This window comes from Mesocricetus auratus, unplaced genomic scaffold (assembly GCF_017639785.1).
Source record: "Mesocricetus auratus isolate SY011 unplaced genomic scaffold, BCM_Maur_2.0 Super-Scaffold_100007, whole genome shotgun sequence".
In the NCBI taxonomy this organism is placed as follows: domain Eukaryota; kingdom Metazoa; phylum Chordata; class Mammalia; order Rodentia; family Cricetidae; genus Mesocricetus; species Mesocricetus auratus.
The window spans coordinates 36,910,755-36,929,310 of NW_024429191.1; the positions used below are offsets into that span (position 1 = coordinate 36,910,755).

The window sequence follows — 18,556 nt, forward strand, 5'->3', positions numbered from 1 at the left end:
GACTTAGTCCAATAAAAGAGTAAAATATCATCAGGCGATGGTATCACACGCCTTTAATCCTAGCACTCAGGAGGCAGAGGCAGGCGGATATCTGTGAATTTGAGGCCAGCCAGGTATACAGAATGAGACAGGACAGTCAAGGCTACACAGAGAAACCCTGTCTTAGAAAAAACAAACAAAAAGTAAAATTCCATAATTACATTTTATATTGATTGATTGTTGAAATGCTAATATTTTAGATAAAGTGAATTGGGTTCAGTTATAAATATATATTGAGACTGGAGAGATGGTTTAGTGGTTAAGAGTGTGCGCTGGTCTTGCAGATGACCTACATTCAGTTCCTAACCCTGTGCCCATCTCCAGGGGATCTGATGTCCTCTTCCGGCCTCCTACAGACATACCCAAACACAGACAGACATATATGTACATATTTAAAAATTAAATACATCTCTAAAAACTAAGTGTGTTACCAAATCTAAGTTCATGTGTCTGTTCCTTTGGCGTGCTGAGGACAGAGCCCAGGGCTTCGTGAACGCTAACTAAGCAAGCACCCCACCTTCGAGCTGCAGCCCTCAGCTGCTACTCGCTGTTTGCTGTGTGACAGTGTCTCACTGTATAGGCCAAGCTAGCCTATACTCATGGTTTTCCTGCCTCTACCTCCCGGGTGGTAGGATTGCAGGGGGTGTACCACCACACCCAGCCTTGTTTCCTTTCTTGGGTGTAGACAGCAGCTTGCTCTGACTTGCTATGCCTGCTTTGCATATCCTCTTTGCTGGGCAGCAACACCCGTGGCACTTTCTCCCATGGGTGAACAGATAAGCCTGTCTTTCTTTTCTCTCCTGGGTGTTGACCCAGGGGGTGGCGCTGAGCTTCTGCATCCCCCTGGATTCTGCCCATCTAGTAGTCACATGATAAGCACTCAGAAAGATGCTCTGAAGACTGGACAGTCCGTAGGCAATGTGGCCTCTGGACTTGCGTTACTGCCGATACTGCCTTTTCTTCATTTTCATGGTTTCTTCTTTTTATTTTCTTTTTTTAAAGGACTTACACAGTCGACCAAAAGAGACATTTTTTTTGGGAGACGAACAAAAGCTGAAGGACTGGCATGACAAGGAGGCCATCAGGAGGGACGCGCAGCGCGTAGGTATGGAGGGCAGGGCTAAGTGTGGGCATTGTGTAAATACATGGCCACCGGTGTGTGCGTATGTGTCATGTGTGTTAGGAGCATCTGGACCTCTTGCTTGCTTCCTGCCTGCCACCATCCTTTCTAATTCCTGTGCCCACCTTTCACCTGTTCCAACCTCTCCTATCAATACCAGACCCGCTGTCTTCAAGTTTGCCACCTTCCAGTTAGCAAGTGGCCGTGTCTCTAGCAGGTCCCACACTAAATAAAGTAAGTAGCAGTGATTTGAGTTGACACAGATTGAACACAGAGCATCCACCCTTAGCAACCTGACCAGCCTTTATGACCCACCGAATAAGAGGGGACCTGTACCTCAGATATGATGTCATCTGCCAGCCGTCACACAGGGAGAGCAAGGCCGACCTGGGACTTGAACCCAGGTCTGGAAGGCAGAGCCAGTACCTCACCAGCTCTGGAACTGGCTACATGGGCTTCAGCTCCAGTTTCCTTTTGCCAATAGGGCTTTGTCACCTTTCTTGTGAGGCTGGTAGACAGGAGAAGGGTCAGCATAAGGAGGTGCAGAGACCGTGTGGAGATTCTTCTCTGCAGAGTCCAGGCAGAGGTCAGGAGAACAGCTTCAATGCCAGCTGTCAGCGTAAGGTGCCACCCATGAAATCCACCCTTCCTGAGCCTCCGTCTTCCCGCCTGTGGGTGACTACCTGCATTCTGCTTGAGCAGCCTCAGAAGGCTGCTCTGAGGCTGAGGAATGAGGTAATGGATATGAGGTTGCTTTGCTTCAGTGGAAAGTGGATACAGCAGCCCGAGGGATTGAAATTGTGTGTGGTGATCTGGGTTAAAGGTGTCCCTTCTAAATTATTTATGATGAAACCAGCTCACTACAAAGCTCGGAAGAGAATGGGTGTAATATCTGAACGGGTGCCCAGGGCATCCCCAGTCCTGACAACCAGTACTCCACTCCATGTGCCAGGAATGTTATATGAACGGGGAAGGATACTGCTTAAATTCAAGAAAGAAAACATCTGCAAAGAGCCCAGCTGGCCAGACAATCGTGCCTGGATTATTAGAATAGTGAGCTGGCTAGCAAGGGAAGAAAGAACAGCAGGGAAATTGTGAGAACTAAATGACTGTTTACTTTCTCATCTGTTGAGATAAAATTATACGTAAGCATTAAAGAGTAAATATTTTTTAAAAATTAATTTATAATTGCCTGATTTTCTATTTTAAAAAAATGGAAGGAAAAGGCGAATGAGGACACTGAGAAATGCTAAGTACAGACCAGGCGTTCCACACCCAGGGTCCTCAGCCGTCACAGCGGACCTTGTCTGAGAAGACAGAAATTGCAGCCTTGCCAGGATGCCATGCTGGGGCCGGCTGGCTGGCCTTTGCTGCCTCTCCTCTGCTGGGCCTCTGGGCCTGATCCTGTACCACACACACACACACACACCTCAACCCCCACGGTGTGGGTCTTCTGATGCCTTGATTGGAGCACGGGTTCAGGCCTCTTTCCTGCTGCCACACCTCCACAGCTTCAGTGTAACCCCCAGAGGTCAGCCCTAAGCAGCGGCCAGGGTGGCTGACTCCTGGATACTCAGCAGTGCAGACCCTTGAGCCGCCTGTGTCCGTTCTCAGTCACTGGAAGCCCACGGGAGCCCTAGAGGACAGGCTCCTGGAGCACCAGAGACCCTCCTCAGACGTATTGCACACAGATTGCCAACCGTTTGTCCCCTGAATCTGTGACTTGCAGTAGAACTTTCTAGGCAGACCTGCCTGAGAAATTGAGGCATCTTTTTTTTTTTTATCACTGTGGCATTTTAAAAAGCATTTATTTACTATTTCCTTACAGCCATACTAAGAGTCCAACCCCAGCCCAGCAGCTCATACCTTCTAGGCAAGTGCTCTGCCACTAAGCTACATCCTAGCTTGTTTGTGGCAATTTTGATTTACCCAGAACTTTTTCCTCGCTTAGATGGGAATCAGATCGCCTCAAGTTTATCTGGTACTTTACAGTTTACAGAAAGTGTTCACTTGTGTGGCCTCTTGTTTAACCCCTCCCCCAGACATGCTGCTGGTATCAGAGGAGACAGTTGTAGCTGAGAGAGCCAGGGTTCATCAGCTGGAGAAGGGAGACCTGCCTCTGTCCAGGGGCACTCAGTGCGCATGGGGCTCAGGCTCTGGAGGGAGCATGGGCTTCGGCCCTCACACCTGGTTCTGTAATCTTTTATGATTTTCCGTATACCTGCAGAATGAGAGTTCTCCACTCCACTGTCCAGGGTCACTGTGGGGACTCTAGGGAAGGGATGGCTGGAGTGCAGAACAGAACCCTGGCTGCATGAATGCTGGAACCCCTCCCCCTCTTGCACAATTTGGGGGGGGATGCTTGGGAGGACTTTAATCTTGATGGTTGGGGGCTGGAGATGGATCTGCAGTTAAGAGCATTTGCTGCTCTTCCAGAGGTCCATGTTTGATCCCAGCACCCATGTCAGGCAGCTTACAACGGCCAGTAACTCCTGCTCCAGGGGATCTGATGCTCTCTTCTGGCCTCCACAGGCCTGCCCCCCCCCCCGGCTGTCTGTCTGTCTGTCTGTCGGTCTGTCTGTCTCTCTCTGTCTCTCACACACAATTTAAATTTTCTTTTTAGATTTATTTATTTCATTTTATGTGTATGAATGTTTTATTTGTGTGACTGTGTGTGTACATGTACCCCGTGTGTGCCTAGTGCCTGGGGTGTTCAGAAGAGAGCATCAGGTCCCCTGGAACTGGAGCTGTGGATGGCGGTGAACCACTCTACGGGCGCTGGCACCCAAATCCAGGTCCTCTGTGTGAGAAAGTGCTCTTAACTACTGATCCAGCTCTCCAGCCCCCACGTAATTTCAAAAACAGAAGAAAACTTTTTCTTTGAAATCTTGGTTATCTAGATTTAACTTTTCCTTGAGAAGTGCCTGGAAGATTCCTAGAGCTCACTCTGGGTGAGGGCCCCTCCAGAGACAAACAGGTCTTTGGACCTCTTACCCGATGACTGTAGGTTATAGGGAGGAAGACGAGAGGGTGTGGTTTTATGGGGGAAAGGCACCAAGATGAACTGTTCTTCAAGGGAATAAATGTACTACTGTCCAAGATGGTCCAGTGGGGGCCTGAAGAGAGAACTTTCAGTCTCACAAAGCATGGTGTCTACCCTTAAAAGGTTTCCTTGCACAACCTGGAAGTGGGCTTAGTCACTATGGGATCTAGTGATAGTTCACAGTGCATGCCTGTAGTCATCTTGTCTCTGGTACCCAGGTGGCAGAGGGAGGGAGAGGATTTGGCTTCTTGGGAGAGCAGTGAGTGGCCTGCCCGCTTTCTGAGGAAACCCTTGGAAGAGAGGGGGACTTCCAGAAGATATGGGCGGATCTCGTGAAGTCTCCAGAACAGCCCCCAGAAGGGTTTGGGACCTAATGATAAATGGTGACAGTATGGAAGGAGACAAGAGTAGGAGGTGAGGTTTCTGTGAAGCTTGAAGTAGAACAGTGGGAGAGTTCCTTGGAGCTGCATGTCCCCCTGCTCTCCTGCTGTACTCCCTCTCTCTGCTTTCTGTGTCCCCTGGGCGTCTTCCATGCATTGCTGCTGCCACTACATTCTGCTTCACAACAGGCACAAAAGTGCAGAGCCATGTGACAATGACAGAACCCTCTGGAATAAATCTTTTCTCAGATCCTTGGTTGTAGTAATGCAGAAGTAACCAATATGTCCCATGACCAGGTATAAGATTAAGGGAAAATTTTGTATGTTTTTATTTTATTGTATGTGTATGAGTGTTTTGCTGGCATGTAAATCTGTGTACCACATGTGTGCGGTGCCCAGGGAGGCCATAAGAGGACATCCGATCCCTGGAACTGGAGTTGCGGGTGGTTGTGAGCTACCACGTGAGTGCTGGTCCTCAAATCTGAGTTCTCTGCAAGAGCAGCCAGTGCCCTTAACCACCGAGCCATCTCTCCAGCCTCAAGCATCAGGCTGTACCCGCAGCCCAGTCACTCTCCCCAGTCTCATCCCTGGCAGATGTCAGCTAAACCAGCAACACTGAATTTGCTCTCTGCCCCCAGGAAATGGAGAACAGGGGAGGCCTTACCCCATGACCGACGCTGAAAGAGTGGACCAGGCATACCGAGAAAACGGATTTAACATCTACGTCAGTGATAAAATCTCTCTGAATCGGTCTCTCCCCGATATCCGGCACCCAAAGTGAGTGTCACGCCTCTCATCTGCTGCCTAAGGATTTGCCCATTGCTCTGGGTTGTGAATTCAGTTACATGAAGAAGTACCACCTGCCTCCTGTGGAACAGAGTCTCTGCAGAGGCTCCAGTCATCAAACCCTCTGCAACTGGGAGCCGATGTAGCCAGGGACGGTGCTGTCTGTCGGTCTGTTCCTTCGCGCAGTGGGTAGGAGCCAGCAATTCTCAGAGTCTCCCAAACAGCAGCATCAGTTCACCTGGGAATTTGTTATAGGTGCAGTGGGGGGGGGGGGCACAATACAGGAGTACTGGTCAGAGGACAGCCTCTGGTGTAGGTCCGCGCCTTCTGCCTTGCTTGAGGCCTGGGTCATCTGTTGTTCACCACATATACAGAAGCTAGCTCCTGCTCGCTCCTAGGGAATCCTCCTCGCTCCCTCCCACCTCACGGTAGGAGTGCTGGGCTTACAGGTGGTTCACTGCTGTGTCTGGCTTTATGTGGGTTCTAGCACTTCAAACCCACATTCCCTGGCTTCCTCAACAAGCACTCGCCCTCTGGGTGATCTCGCCAGCCCAGGCCTCGGCTCAGATTAACTGTATCAATGCACTGGAGGCCATCAGCTGTCAGTGCCCCCAGAAGCCCTGTAGGTGACTCTGATGCTGCCACAGTGTAGAACAGGAAACCACACAGGTGGGAAGCCTTGCTTAGAAGACAGGCTGTCCCCAAGACCAGGCCCTTTGCACCAGGGTCTCTCGCCTAGAGGGGACAGAAGAGGAACCCGGAGTGCTTGCCTGTGGGACTTACTGTCTGTTTCATGGTCTTTAGTAATGCCCTAGAATCTTTCATTGGCATCTAAGAGCGTTGTTGAGCCACACTGGTGTTGCTGGGTTCAGAACAGTGAGCTGATACTGAGAATCGCCAGACCAAACCCTGTGCCCAACATCTGGAGCACTAATTGCCGTAACTGTAAAAACTTGCCGCAGCCTTACACATGAGCTCCTAGGAAGAAACATAATGGCTCATCTCTCACTATTCTCCTGGTGTGGGTCTTCAACTCTGTCCCCTTGCCTCAGCCTCCCAAATAGCTGGGATGACAGGCCTTTGTGTCAGGCCCAGCTCATGTAACTCATAAATTCTGCACTGACAGTAAGGAGGAATAGATTACATGAGAATGTTTTTATATGATTATAGAATAAGAAAAATCCTCAACTGAAAAGTCCAAAGTTGGAAACTTTGTCTGCCTGATTGGCTTCCTTTTTTTTTTCTTTTCTTTCCTTTAAAAAAAAATGTGTGCCTGTGTATGTATGTGAGGGTACATATGCCACAACATTCCTGTGGAGGGCAGAGGACAGCTTATAGGAATCGGTTTTCCGGTTCCGCCATGTGGGTTCCTGGGATCGAACTCGGGCTTGGTAGCAATCCCCTTTACTTGCTGAGCCATCTCTGCAGGTTTCACTCTTATTTTATGTGTGTTTCTTTCTTCCACGTGAGAAATGTCACCCTGAAATGTGTTCACAGCTTGGGAGGGGGTCCATGCACAGGAGGCCTCTGGCGCCTCTGTTAGCAGCCTGTCTGCCTTCCTAGCCTCCTGGTTGCTAATGTTGAATACTTCTAACACCTGCTTTTTACAACTTCCCCACGTGTGGAAGCTGAGTTTCCAGCAGTGAGTCGACAGATACCTTGAAGTCCTCCTCTGTACCCTAGAGAGGCGCTTCCCCTGTGGTTTGACAGTGGAAGCACCTGAGTAAATTAGAGCGAGCGCTTGAGCAGACGGGGGCCTTCGGTTGCTTTTAGCTTAAACAACTTCTCAGGCAGGAGCTGCGATTCCTGTTTGCCTTTTATCCCTTCAAACTGAATTTTGGCAACAGCACAGCAGGGGCAGGATGGAGGGGGCTGTCTGTTTATATCAGGCCTCTTTCCTCACATAGAAGCTGCTCCAGAGACACACACCCTCAGGGAGCAGTAGCTAGGCAGTTTGGCCCCAACTTGCTGGGCTGGCATGTGGAAGGTGACCAGCTGGCTCTGAGCAGGCCTGCCCTCTGCACCTCCAGCCCAGTGAGTGTGAACACAGGCTGGCTGGTGGGCTGGCCCACTTTCCCTGCTCCCTAGGGAACTCAGCCCAGCTGCTTGGCAACCGAACATAGAGGCCCTTCAGGACCCAAGGCAGGTGACGAGGGAACCCAGGCTGCAGAAGTGAGTAGGGTCTGTAGACTCCTCTGGGATGCATCAGTTGGGTTTTTTGGTTTCACATTGCAAAGCTCGCCACTCTGGGGATGACAGCAGCCCCCAGCCAAGACCCGCTCTCTCCATGGTGAACATGGAATGTCAGGAAAGAGTGAGTGAATGAGAATGGAATCTCTGTCTACCACATTCCCACCCCACCCCCATACCCCTTTTGGCTTTTTCCTTTTTGTTAGCATGATGAAATTTGTGATATGTGCTGAATTTCCTCAAAAAGACTTATGGATTATTGTAATAGGCCAGGCTCTCTGGAGCCTCTTTACAACTCCAACAGGTTACAGATTCCGAATGGAAAGGGAGGTTGAGCTTGTTGCCTCTGACAGTCGTATTACACACGCTAATCAAACGAAATGGTCTGGGGAGATGGCTCAGGTGATAAAGTGCTCACGGCACCGAGTATGAAGACCTGAGTTCAAGTCCCCAGTAAGCACATAAGAGCCAGGTGTGGTGGCACATGCCTCTACTGCTGAGGGGGTTGAGACTGGTGGATCCCCAGATGACAGAGAGAGGGCAGACTAGGGTGGTCTGTGAAGGGTCTGCCAATAGCTTCTTGTTCAGCATATGTCTTGGATGGAAAAGAATCACCCAGGAGGACTAGAGAAACACCCCTGAAGGCTGATAACTGTTTCTCTTCCCACCGCTCAGGCTGGGAGAACCCATAATTCTCACTTCATGAGCAGGTGGGTGTAGTGCCTAACAGCGCTTCTTTACCTTAGTGGGAACTCTTTGCCCCCCCCCGACCAGTCTTGAAAGTAATCATAAATTATGAATTGGAAAGATGAAAGTCTTTTCAAATAACTTAATGTGATGCAAAACTCAAGGGTGCAGGCGTACAGCAACCGACTGTGAACGCTGGTAGCCAGTCAAAAATGAGTAGGAGTGCAAAGTAGCAGGGAAGGGGACCTGTGATGAGGACAGTCATCAGCAGAACGACCCAGCGCCGATACAGATGTGGCACTAGCGGGACACTGCAGCTGTGTTCTGTCTATAAAGTAGACACAGATGGTATAGAAAGACTCAAACTCTAGAAATGCAGGTTTTTTTAATTTTGCGTGTATGAATGTGGTTTTTTGTTTGTTTGCTTGTTGAATGTATGTGTATACACCCGGTATGTATGTGACTGGTACCCTCAGAATGCAGAAAATGACATCAGATCCCTGGAACTGCAGTTACAGATGGTTGTGAGCTGCCAAGTGGGTTTTGGGAACCAAAGCTGGATCCTCTGTAAGAGAAGCAAATGCTCTTAACCACTGAGCCATCCCTCTAGCTCCCAAACTCCAGAAATAAAACCAACTGTGGCTGAGCTGAAAGATGCTTAGATTAATGATAGATTAGCTATTGCAGGGGTAAATGTTAGTGAACTTGAAGGCATAGTGAAACAAACTTCCCAAAATAAAACATAAAGGTTTGAAAAATGAAAACCCTATGAAGTCTGGGACAGTTTTGAGTCATCTACTATGAGTATAATCGGAGTCTGTTACACAGAGAAGGAAAATGATGGCTTGAGCTGCTCCAAACTGGGTGGTAACTGTTAAGCTACATCCAGGAAACCCGGGGAGGAGGCTGGGAAGGTGGCTCAGTGGGTAAAACACTTGCCACGTAGGCCTGAGGACTTGAGTGTGCATTCCAAGAGCTAAGGAGAGACATGGTAGACTGTGTAATGTCAGTGCTCACACAGCAAGATGGAGACAGATGGAGGCGAAAGAGTCCCTGGAAGCTTAGGGGCCGTTAGCTTGGCATGGGCAGCAGCAACAAGACCCTGTCTCTAACAAGGTGCAAGGTGAGAGTGGACACCCAGAGCTCCCCCCCCCACGTGCAGTGCGGCATGCATGTGCCTACATTCATGCACACAAAGATGAAGTCATTGTCGGCAGCCACAGATGGGAGCAAGGAACCCAGGCTGGAAGTCTGTGACGGGAAAGGAGAGTGACTTGTGTTAGCTGGGAGCAGCAGAGAAGCCAGGACTGGCTCTCAGGGTACCATGAAGGTGGAGCCAGCAAGATCTACCTAAATGCTGCACAGAAGTGAGCAGAAGAGCAGAGTCAAGGATAACGGCAAGGTTCCTGCCCCCAGGGCATCTGCAGAGGTGGATTCGCCACTTACAGACAGGCAGGCAGGGAATGACCTCGGGAAGAGCAGGATTGGGGGAGGTGTTTGAGTGAGATGCTGTTAAATGTGTAGACGTTCACAAGGTAGGCAGTTGCATGGTGTTATTGTGAAAAAATGGAAATGGGATTTTTCTGAGTTGCTGTGCTCAGATTGTGGTCTTAGCTCACCATCTGTGAAGAGCAAGAGACAGCAGAGACTCAACAAGGTTATAAGTCTCAAACTGACCCAAGTCTGGCTGGTGTCAGGTTACATGGATCCTGTGCTGTTTAGTTTTAACTGTCAAACTGACACAACCTAGAAACTGAGAAAACTGCCTCAACTGAGAAATTTTCTAGACCAAGTTAGCCTGTGAACACATCTTGATGTCGGAGGTGGGGGCGGGGGTGGAGATCTTGATTATTAAGTGAGGTGAAAGACCTGCCCATTGTGGGAGGTGCCATTCCCTGGTTTGGGGTTCTAAGTGTCTTAAGAGTAGAGAGTGCCAACAGAGAGCAAGCAGGCAGCATGAACGCCTTGTTTCTTCCTGCTCTCGGCTACAGATGTGATGCGGTTAGCTGCTTTGAGTCCCGGCCTCAGCTTCCCCCTCGACGGTAGATTGTATGTAATCTGGAGGGATAAGCCATCTAGACCCTCAACTCTCGAAGGTTGCTTTTGGTCAAGGTGTTTTATCTCAATGACAAAAATGAAGCCAGAGAGTTCACCTTCAGGGTTTGGAGCTCGGCAAGAACCCCGCTCACCACCTCTGCCATTTCTCATGGGGTCTACAGGCACCGTCCTGCTGCCTTACAGAGCTGGCCAGACCTTCTGCACACTAGTGACGCGCTTAGAAGTCACAACGCTGACTAGCAGGTTTCATCCTTTTCATCATGTTTCGTGTAGTAAAGTGAGCTTGGTGGGCACCTTTAAAATGGAGTGCTCCAGGGTCACCCAGGATGTGGAATTCTGGCTGCAGGCGGGATGTGGGTATTCTGAGGTGATAGGTGGTTACTGAGGCAGCTGTGGGCAGAAAGTTCTGTGGGTGGGGAGGTCTGTGCACTGTGGGGGAGGAAGTCCAGGCCCTTCTACAGCACCTCTACTCTCCCAGGAGACTTTATCAGTTCTCTAAAATGAAACAGCTTCCTTCTGAACCACCAAATGGTTTTTTTGTTTGTTTGGTTGTTTTTGGTTTTTTTTATAGCAGTTATTGATCCATTGGACCCAATATCGAGATTTAAAGGCTCGAGAACCTTGAAGTAAAAGGCAGCCAATACAACTTCCTCAGGTGACTTTTACTTCCTCTGGTTTGTAAAATAGATTTCAGCAGGCTCAGCCTGTGGGTTGAAAACTGGAGAGATTGATAGCTTGCAAGCAAAAATGTCTGCCTGTCCGCTAAAACTCAAATAAGCATGTGTCATCCATAACCCACACTGGCTGAAAACCATCCACAGCCACGCCAGCAGAGGGATGCTCTGTATGTGTGAGTTCGGATTTTTTTTCATTGTTGTTGTTTTGTTGTCCTTACAAACAGATACATTTCTGAATCTTCTAGAAATAGATGCAACATTCATCTTTAATAAAAAGCCCTCATTTATTGTGTAATAATCCATTGCTTGATGTGCTGGACACAGAGTGGGACACTTCCCAGTTACAGTGTAGTCCCAGCCCCTTCAGCATGATTTTATGAAGGTCTCCCACTACGTCACCTGGACTGACTCTTAGGAGAGCCCTTGGCTAAAGTCACATAGCCAGTAGAAAGCAGGCCAAAGCACATGACCTATGGACATTGGTTCATGTCTCACAGAGGAGGAGGGAAGAACGTTAGTATTTTATTAATTGGTAGGTGAAGGTCTTTAGACTAGCACTTCGAACAGGTTTTACTAGCTAAGTCCAGCAAGCATGACCAACACACTCTGCGCTTGCATTTTATGCTCCACACTGAAGATGGTACACACCTATTCAGGAACAGACAGTTGGAATCCAGTTGGACTGGTTAGAGAGATGAGTGGAATTGTAAGTGACATTGAAAGCGTTTAAAAAGAAGGGAAGATGAAGAATAACTGCCACCTTAACCAGTCAGCATTACCTATCATCCTGACACAGCCTAGAGTCTCAATTAAGTAACTGTCTTCATCAGGTTGGTCTATGGGCATGTCTTCACTGTTAATTGATGTAGGGGGTTCCAGCCCACTATGGGCATCACCATTCCTTAGGCATGTGGTTCTGGGCTATATGAGAAATCTAGCTAAGCATGAGCCTATGAGCAAGCCAGCGAGCAGCATTCCTCCATGATTTGTGTACAACTTCCTTCCCAGACTTTGCTCAGTGATGTGCAAACTAAACAAAACCCTTTCTTTACCTAAGTTGCTTTTGATCATGGTGTATATAATAGCAACAGAATGAAAGTAGAGCTCTACCCCTCTCCCTTCTTTAAGATGGCATGGGAATATGTGACAAGCTAAGCAGCCTAGTTTGGAAACACAGCAGAGTGCCCTCCTTGTGGCAAGTTCTCCTCTCCACATTTGCATTGGGATGGGAGGGGCAGCAGCCATCCATCCCACCAACCCACACACTCAGATCCAAGCTCTGCCCAAGCAGGGAGCACAACCGTTTGGTCTTTGCTCGTAGTATATATAGTCGTGTGAGTCTAATGTTCTGTTTGATTTCACAATGTGGTCCGACTATTTTATTCTACACGTAGCTTCTTTCATTTTATGTATTATGTTCATGTTTGTCAGCCACTTTCCATAGCTGTGTGATATTCCTCAGGAATAATCCACTTGTCCTCTCCTCTGTAGACAAGTGCGCCATACTGGTACTTAGCAGTTCTTTGCTTCTGCATACACCATGGCAGAACTTTCTGGAACTTGTACCTCTTCCCAGCTTGTTTGTCTTCCCTCCTTTCATGAATCATCAAGTGTGTTGGGGTAAAGTCCATTTTGTCCTAACAACTGTGCCATGGCATCCCTTAGGAACCACAGTCATTAGCAGAGGAAGGAGGATCATCATAAGTTTTAAACCAACTATAGACTGGATAGCAACACTCTGCCTCAAAAAGAAAAGCAATTGTTTATAACCTGACCATGGGTTCATACAGGGAAGAGAGACAGAGATAGAGAGAGAGAGAGAGAGAGAGAGAGAGAGAGAGAGAGAGAGAGAGAGAGAGAGAGAGAGAGAGAGAGAGAGAGAGAGAGAGAGAGAGAGACCTAGCATAAGCCAGGTGGTGGTTGCAGGGCATACATTTAATCCCAGCAGTGGGGAGGCAGAGGCAGGTGGATCTCTGTGAGTTTGAGGCCAGCCTGGTGTACACAGTGAGTTCCAGGACAGCCAGGCCTGTTACACAGAGAAACCCTGTCTCGGGGTGAGATGGGAGGGCACGACAGTCCAAGATCTGGTTGAGACGACCTGCATCTCAATTCTGGGGCAAGCAAGTCAGGAATGTAAATCTGCGGGTGTCTGACTGGGCTGAGACCCATAGCTAAGTGGCAATAAACTCCATTCCTTTGGCTGTGTCCTGAGCAGGTGTATGTGGCTGGCTCTCAGCAAAGCAGCTGTGAATGGGGAAGGACTTCATAAAGAACTTAGCTTTGGCCCTTTGTTCCCACACATCCTCACACTCCCCTGATTCCAACCAGCCACGACCTGCTGTCTGCTGTCAGGGTTTGGCTGCTGTTGTTTGATTTTGTGTTTGTTTTTGACACTGGGTTTCTGCACAGCTAGTGCTGGCCTTGGGCTCCCAGCCTTCTGCCCTCAGCTTCAGTGCTGGGAGAACAGGTGCACACCACCACATTCGGCTCTAGCCAAGTGAAGAGAAAGCTGTCTCCTCCCCAGACAGAGGTAGTGAAGGGCTGGGGGTGCCTGCTTTGGAAGGAGGCTGAACATGGGTGTGTGCCCGGAGAACACAAGCTGAGCTCTAGGCATGCGGTGCGTTCCCTTCTCACTGCTCTTGACTGTGTGCGCCTTGTGACCAGATGTTTAAGTGGCTTCCCCGACAGGATGGACTGTATCCTGGAGTTGTAGCCAAAATAAGACCCTTTCCTCCTAAGTTGCCTTTTGGTCAAGGGATTTTATTATCATAACAGAAATGAAACTCGGAAAAGGCCACACATGAATAATGTGCCAGACTTGTTTCTCAGGTCACAGTTTTTGGTGGGCCCCTGAGGTCCCATATCAAAAGCTGGGGAAGCGGAGACCTGGGTATCACCTCTTGGGAGATGACATTGTACTGGGATGAGAAGACTTGAGAAACCACACATAGTGTGTACATTTGGGGGGCACATTATGAGGAAGGAGACTAGGGAAACACATGTGTAGCACCACACATCCCCAGACATGCCTCCTCGTCCTTTCTTCCTTTGGGCCCCTTCTTTCTCAGTTCTGGAATGTGCCTCACTCCCACATACTGTCCCCTAGCACACAGACACTGAGACAGGACTGTGTTCCTCCTTTCAAGGCTTCAAGCCCAGCAATGTCACTTGTCAAATGCCATGTCAGTGGGCCTCTAAGTGGCTGTCTCCCTTCCTCAGTTCTCAGGCCTTCCTTCAAGAAAGGATGACATGCCCACCTGGTCTGCCCTATCAGAGTTTAGATAGGAAAGTGATCCACAGGTTTCAACCTGCCATGGAGGTGCAGCTTCCCCCTCTTCATCCCCTTTTCCTCCTCTTCTTCCTCTTCCTCATCCTCCTCCTCCTCCTTTTCCTCCCTCTGCTAACCCACTGGTAGTGTCACCTCCTACCGTGTGCCTCCCCACAGAACCCCTCAAGTCACCATCCACACAGTTCTCAGGATCCCAGAAAACATTTCTGTGAATTTGGATATTTACCTTGGGGACCCTTGAACTTGAGTGGGCATCGGAATCATAGAAGATTTGTTAAAAACAAACTGCTGGGCCCCACCCTGAGACCACCGCTCTTGTGTGTGCTCTGGGATGGGCCAGAGAGTTTTCTAACAAACTCTCAGGTCTTATGAGGCGGCTGGTCCAGACAGGGCAACTCATTCAGAGTAGCTGCTGCCTTTGCTTCCTCTTCCTTCCCTCTTCCCATCATGCTTCTCTCCTGAAGCAAAACGCAGTTTATTGTGAAGCAAATAAATTAGCTTACCTTCTGCAAAATAAATTTTAGGCAAAGCAAGTGGACAGATATTGTTCCCCCGAATTGGACTCATCCACTTCTTCAAAACCTAAAATGGGCAGGGAAGATGGCTCAGTAGATGAGAGTATTTGCAATGCAAGTGTGAGGGCTTGCATCTGACTCTCCAGCACCCTTGTAAAAAGATGGGTGTCGTGTAACCCCAGCATTGGGGAGCTGAACCCAGAGAGCTCTCCAGCCAGCCATCCTTGCCCTCGCCAAAACAGACAGATATCTGGGTTTAGTGAGAGACCTTGTCTCAACATACACACACACACACACACACACACACACACACACACACGAGAGAGGTGGGGGGAGGTCTGGGAAACTGTAGCAAGGGAAGCATATTGTGTAGCACAGTTTCAACAATGGAATAGTCAGTGAAAAATAAAGGTGTGAAGTGTATACTGCTGAGTTTCCTAGACAGCACTTCAAGACAAGCATTTATATCTGCAGCTATTTATACAAAAACAAAGTTGAAACAATACAGTCATTAGCCACAATAATGTGGCCTCTTGGAAGAGGAGAAAACTAGATGAGGAGACACAAATAGGCAGAAATCTTTAAATCACCCCTTTTGGAGTTGGCCTTGGAACTGTATGCTTCACATAATTATATAAACATAACTAGACCTAAATTAAAAATTAAAGTGCAGGCCCTAAAGATAAATAAATAAATATAATAAGCGAATCCAAATGTTCCATGCACATGTAACTACAGAAAGAAATGTGAAATGAATCACTCTGGCAGCTTCAGAACAGAAATTTTGACTGAAATATATGCTACAGAAAAAAATATGTAATATGGCTACCAGTAATGTTGGAATTGTTGCATATTATAGAGCAAAAAGCAAGTGCGTAATTATGTTAATGTTAAGAAGCTAGGTACAGGGTTGCTTGTTTTAAGTATATATGTGAGTACCTATATGTTTATATATGCACCACATATATTCCTGGTGCCTGAAAATGTCAGAAGAGGGTGTTGAAACCCGTCTGGAGCTGGAGTTGCAAGAGATTGTGAGCCATCTGATGTGAGTACTGGGAACTAAACCTGGGTCCTCTGAAAGAACAGCAAATGCTTCTAACTGCTGAGCCATCACTTTAGCCCCAATAGCCTAGCATTTAGAAACTAAATGCAATATAGAAAGCCAAAAGTATCATGAGAAAACTATAGGTCAATATTACTAATGAGAATAGATGTAAACTCCTCAACAAAATAACCAGTAAATAAAATATTCAGCATTATATGAGGATAATGTACTGTGGCCAGCCAGCCTATCCCAGAAATGCAAGGTTAGTTTAATATAGGATCACCAATCAATGTGATATATCATACTAATGCAACAAAAGACAAATGTCAGCAGATGCGGGGGGGGGGGATTTGACAAAATCCAAAACTTTAGGAAGCTTAAGACATTCCATAGACTAAGAATGGAAGGAACATCTTGCTAAATGGCACCAATGGAAAACTGTACTGCTTAGGGATGAAAGGTCCCCCAGATGCCCTAGCCACTCCTACCCTGTTTTGTTTTACAATCTCTAGGCGGGACAATCAGACAAGAAATTAAGTAAAATTAGCTATTTGTAAATGACATCCTCTCTCTTTCTCTCTCTCTGTGTGTGTGTGTGTGTGTGTGTGTGTGTGTGTGTGTGTGTGTGTGTGTGTAAACTTCATACAAACACAAGGGTCTTCCACAGGCCTAAGGAGAATAAAGTCCTATATTGGCTGAGGTCTCTCCATTTCTCTCCTACCCTAATGGCTGGAAAGGACATGGGACTCCCTTTTAGCCTAATCCTGCATCTGCATTCTTGCCACAATGTAAAAGCTGAATGTGCCTGGATAACCCCTGTCTTCTCTCCTCTGTGTCTCCCTCCAGCTGCAACAGCAAGCTCTACCTGGAGACACTCCCCAACACCAGCATCATCATCCCTTTCCACAACGAGGGCTGGTCCTCACTGCTGCGCACTGTTCACAGCGTGCTCAACCGCTCGCCCCCAGAACTGGTGGCGGAGATCGTGTTAGTCGATGACTTCAGTGATCGAGGTAGGCCCTGCCCACCCTGGCTCTGCCCCCTGAGTTCCATGCTTAGAAAGGGGTGCTCCCCACAAAGAAGTTCTCCAGCAGTGTGATATTCGATTCCACATTTACTCCACAGCTACTACACAGGCCTTGTATCTTACACATGGTCTCATTTCATGTTCACAGCATCCCAACAAACAGGTCCTACTTCAGTCCCCTTTTGTTGGTTTGGAAGTGCATTAAGCTGTGAAGAACAGACAATTAGATGAGCAATAGCTGACATAAGCCATGGATCCGTTCATTCTCCTTTCTACCTATCTACAGGACTGGTATATCTTGCATTTGGGGACTGTCCAAGTTTGCTTTCCATTGCTATGATGAACACCATGATCCAAAGCAACTTGGAGGAGGAAAGTGTTTACTTATATGGTCACAGTTTATCACTGAAGAAAGTCAAGTCAGGAGAGAAAGCAAGAACTGAAGCAGAAATCATGGAGGGCCACCTTACTGGCTTGATCCCTAACTGCTGCTTAGCTGGCTTTCTTATAAAGGCAGGCCCACTGCCTAAGGATAGCACCACCCACAGTGGGGCAGACCCTCTTATAGCAATCAGCAATGAAGACAGTGCCCTACAGACAGGCACACAGACTAGTCTGATCAAGCAGGTCAACCGAGGTTCCCTTTGGTGAGATGACTCAGGGCTGTGTCAAATTGGCAGTTAAAAACCGATCACAATAGGGGCTGTGGTTTAAGGGAAAAAAAAAAACAAGTAAACAATTAAGTCATTCAATGCTTCTTCCCCTTCCTCCTGGTCACAGAACTGCTGCAGAACCTGTGTAAGTTCTGGGTAAAAGACACAGCCTCCTCCTGTCAAGCTTGTCTTCTTTTTCTAAAAGGTTTTCCAGAACCTTGAGGCCAGAACTCTGGAATCTGGTCCTTCTATCTGTGTGGGAGACTAGGAGCATGAGGCTTTGTGTCTGTGGTGGAGGCAGAAGGAGGTTGGAGGCGTGGAATGAGGGTGTCAAGCCAGCCAGCCTGTGGCGTTTACCACAGCTCAGCACAGGCACAGAGCTGTGCCTCCAACCATGTGACCTTGTCCATACGCAGAGCCTCGTGCCTGTGCATCTCACCCGGGGCTTGAAGGAACACGGAGGTGTGGCCACAAAGGAAATCCAAGACTGCCTTCCTGCTCGTGGCCCCCACTTCTAGGCTGTCCAGTGAGGTCTGTGAACCTGTGATGGCAGTGGGAGACCTTTCTGCTCACACAGCTCTCAGCTGCAAGCCTGGAGGTAGTTAACCTCTGACCTTTCCCACTCTCTCCATGACCTTAGCCTGGCACCTGACCCTGTATTGTGCTTCCGGTCCCTCGTGTGTAAAAAGGAATTGTTAAGACCAATTTCCTTTTGGGAACCCTGACTGTTAAATGAGTAACTAGATAGTAGGCAGTAAGGTGTTGGGGTGCCGTGTCACCCAGGGAAAATAAAAAATAAACCCGTTACTGCTGTTTCTTGCAATTATTTATGACTGGTTTATGATAGACTACCCTTTGTCCCCTCGCTCTTGCTCTCCTCAGCCTTCTATCCCAACCTCCTCCTCTAGCTTGGCATTTACCCTCAGGTCAGAGAATCCCATTAGACAACACAAAGGTGTGTGTGGCCTGAAGGAGCAAGTGACCCTCCACTGAGGCAAACGGTCCTCCCAGATTTCTCAACTGACATATTCTGAGGCCTGGCCC

General features: G+C 48.2%; 1 protein-coding gene across 1 annotated transcript in view; it reads left to right on the top strand.

Moving 5' to 3' along the window:
• Galnt10 (polypeptide N-acetylgalactosaminyltransferase 10) overlaps positions 1-18,556 on the top strand; it is a 149,188-nt gene that overhangs the window by 80,203 nt on the left and 50,429 nt on the right. The window contains exons 2-4 of the mRNA XM_040748690.1: positions 1,042-1,144; positions 5,221-5,359; positions 16,679-16,845. Of these exons, the coding sequence (XP_040604624.1) occupies positions 1,042-1,144; positions 5,221-5,359; positions 16,679-16,845 (409 nt within the window). The remainder of the gene's footprint in view (positions 1-1,041; positions 1,145-5,220; positions 5,360-16,678; positions 16,846-18,556) is intronic.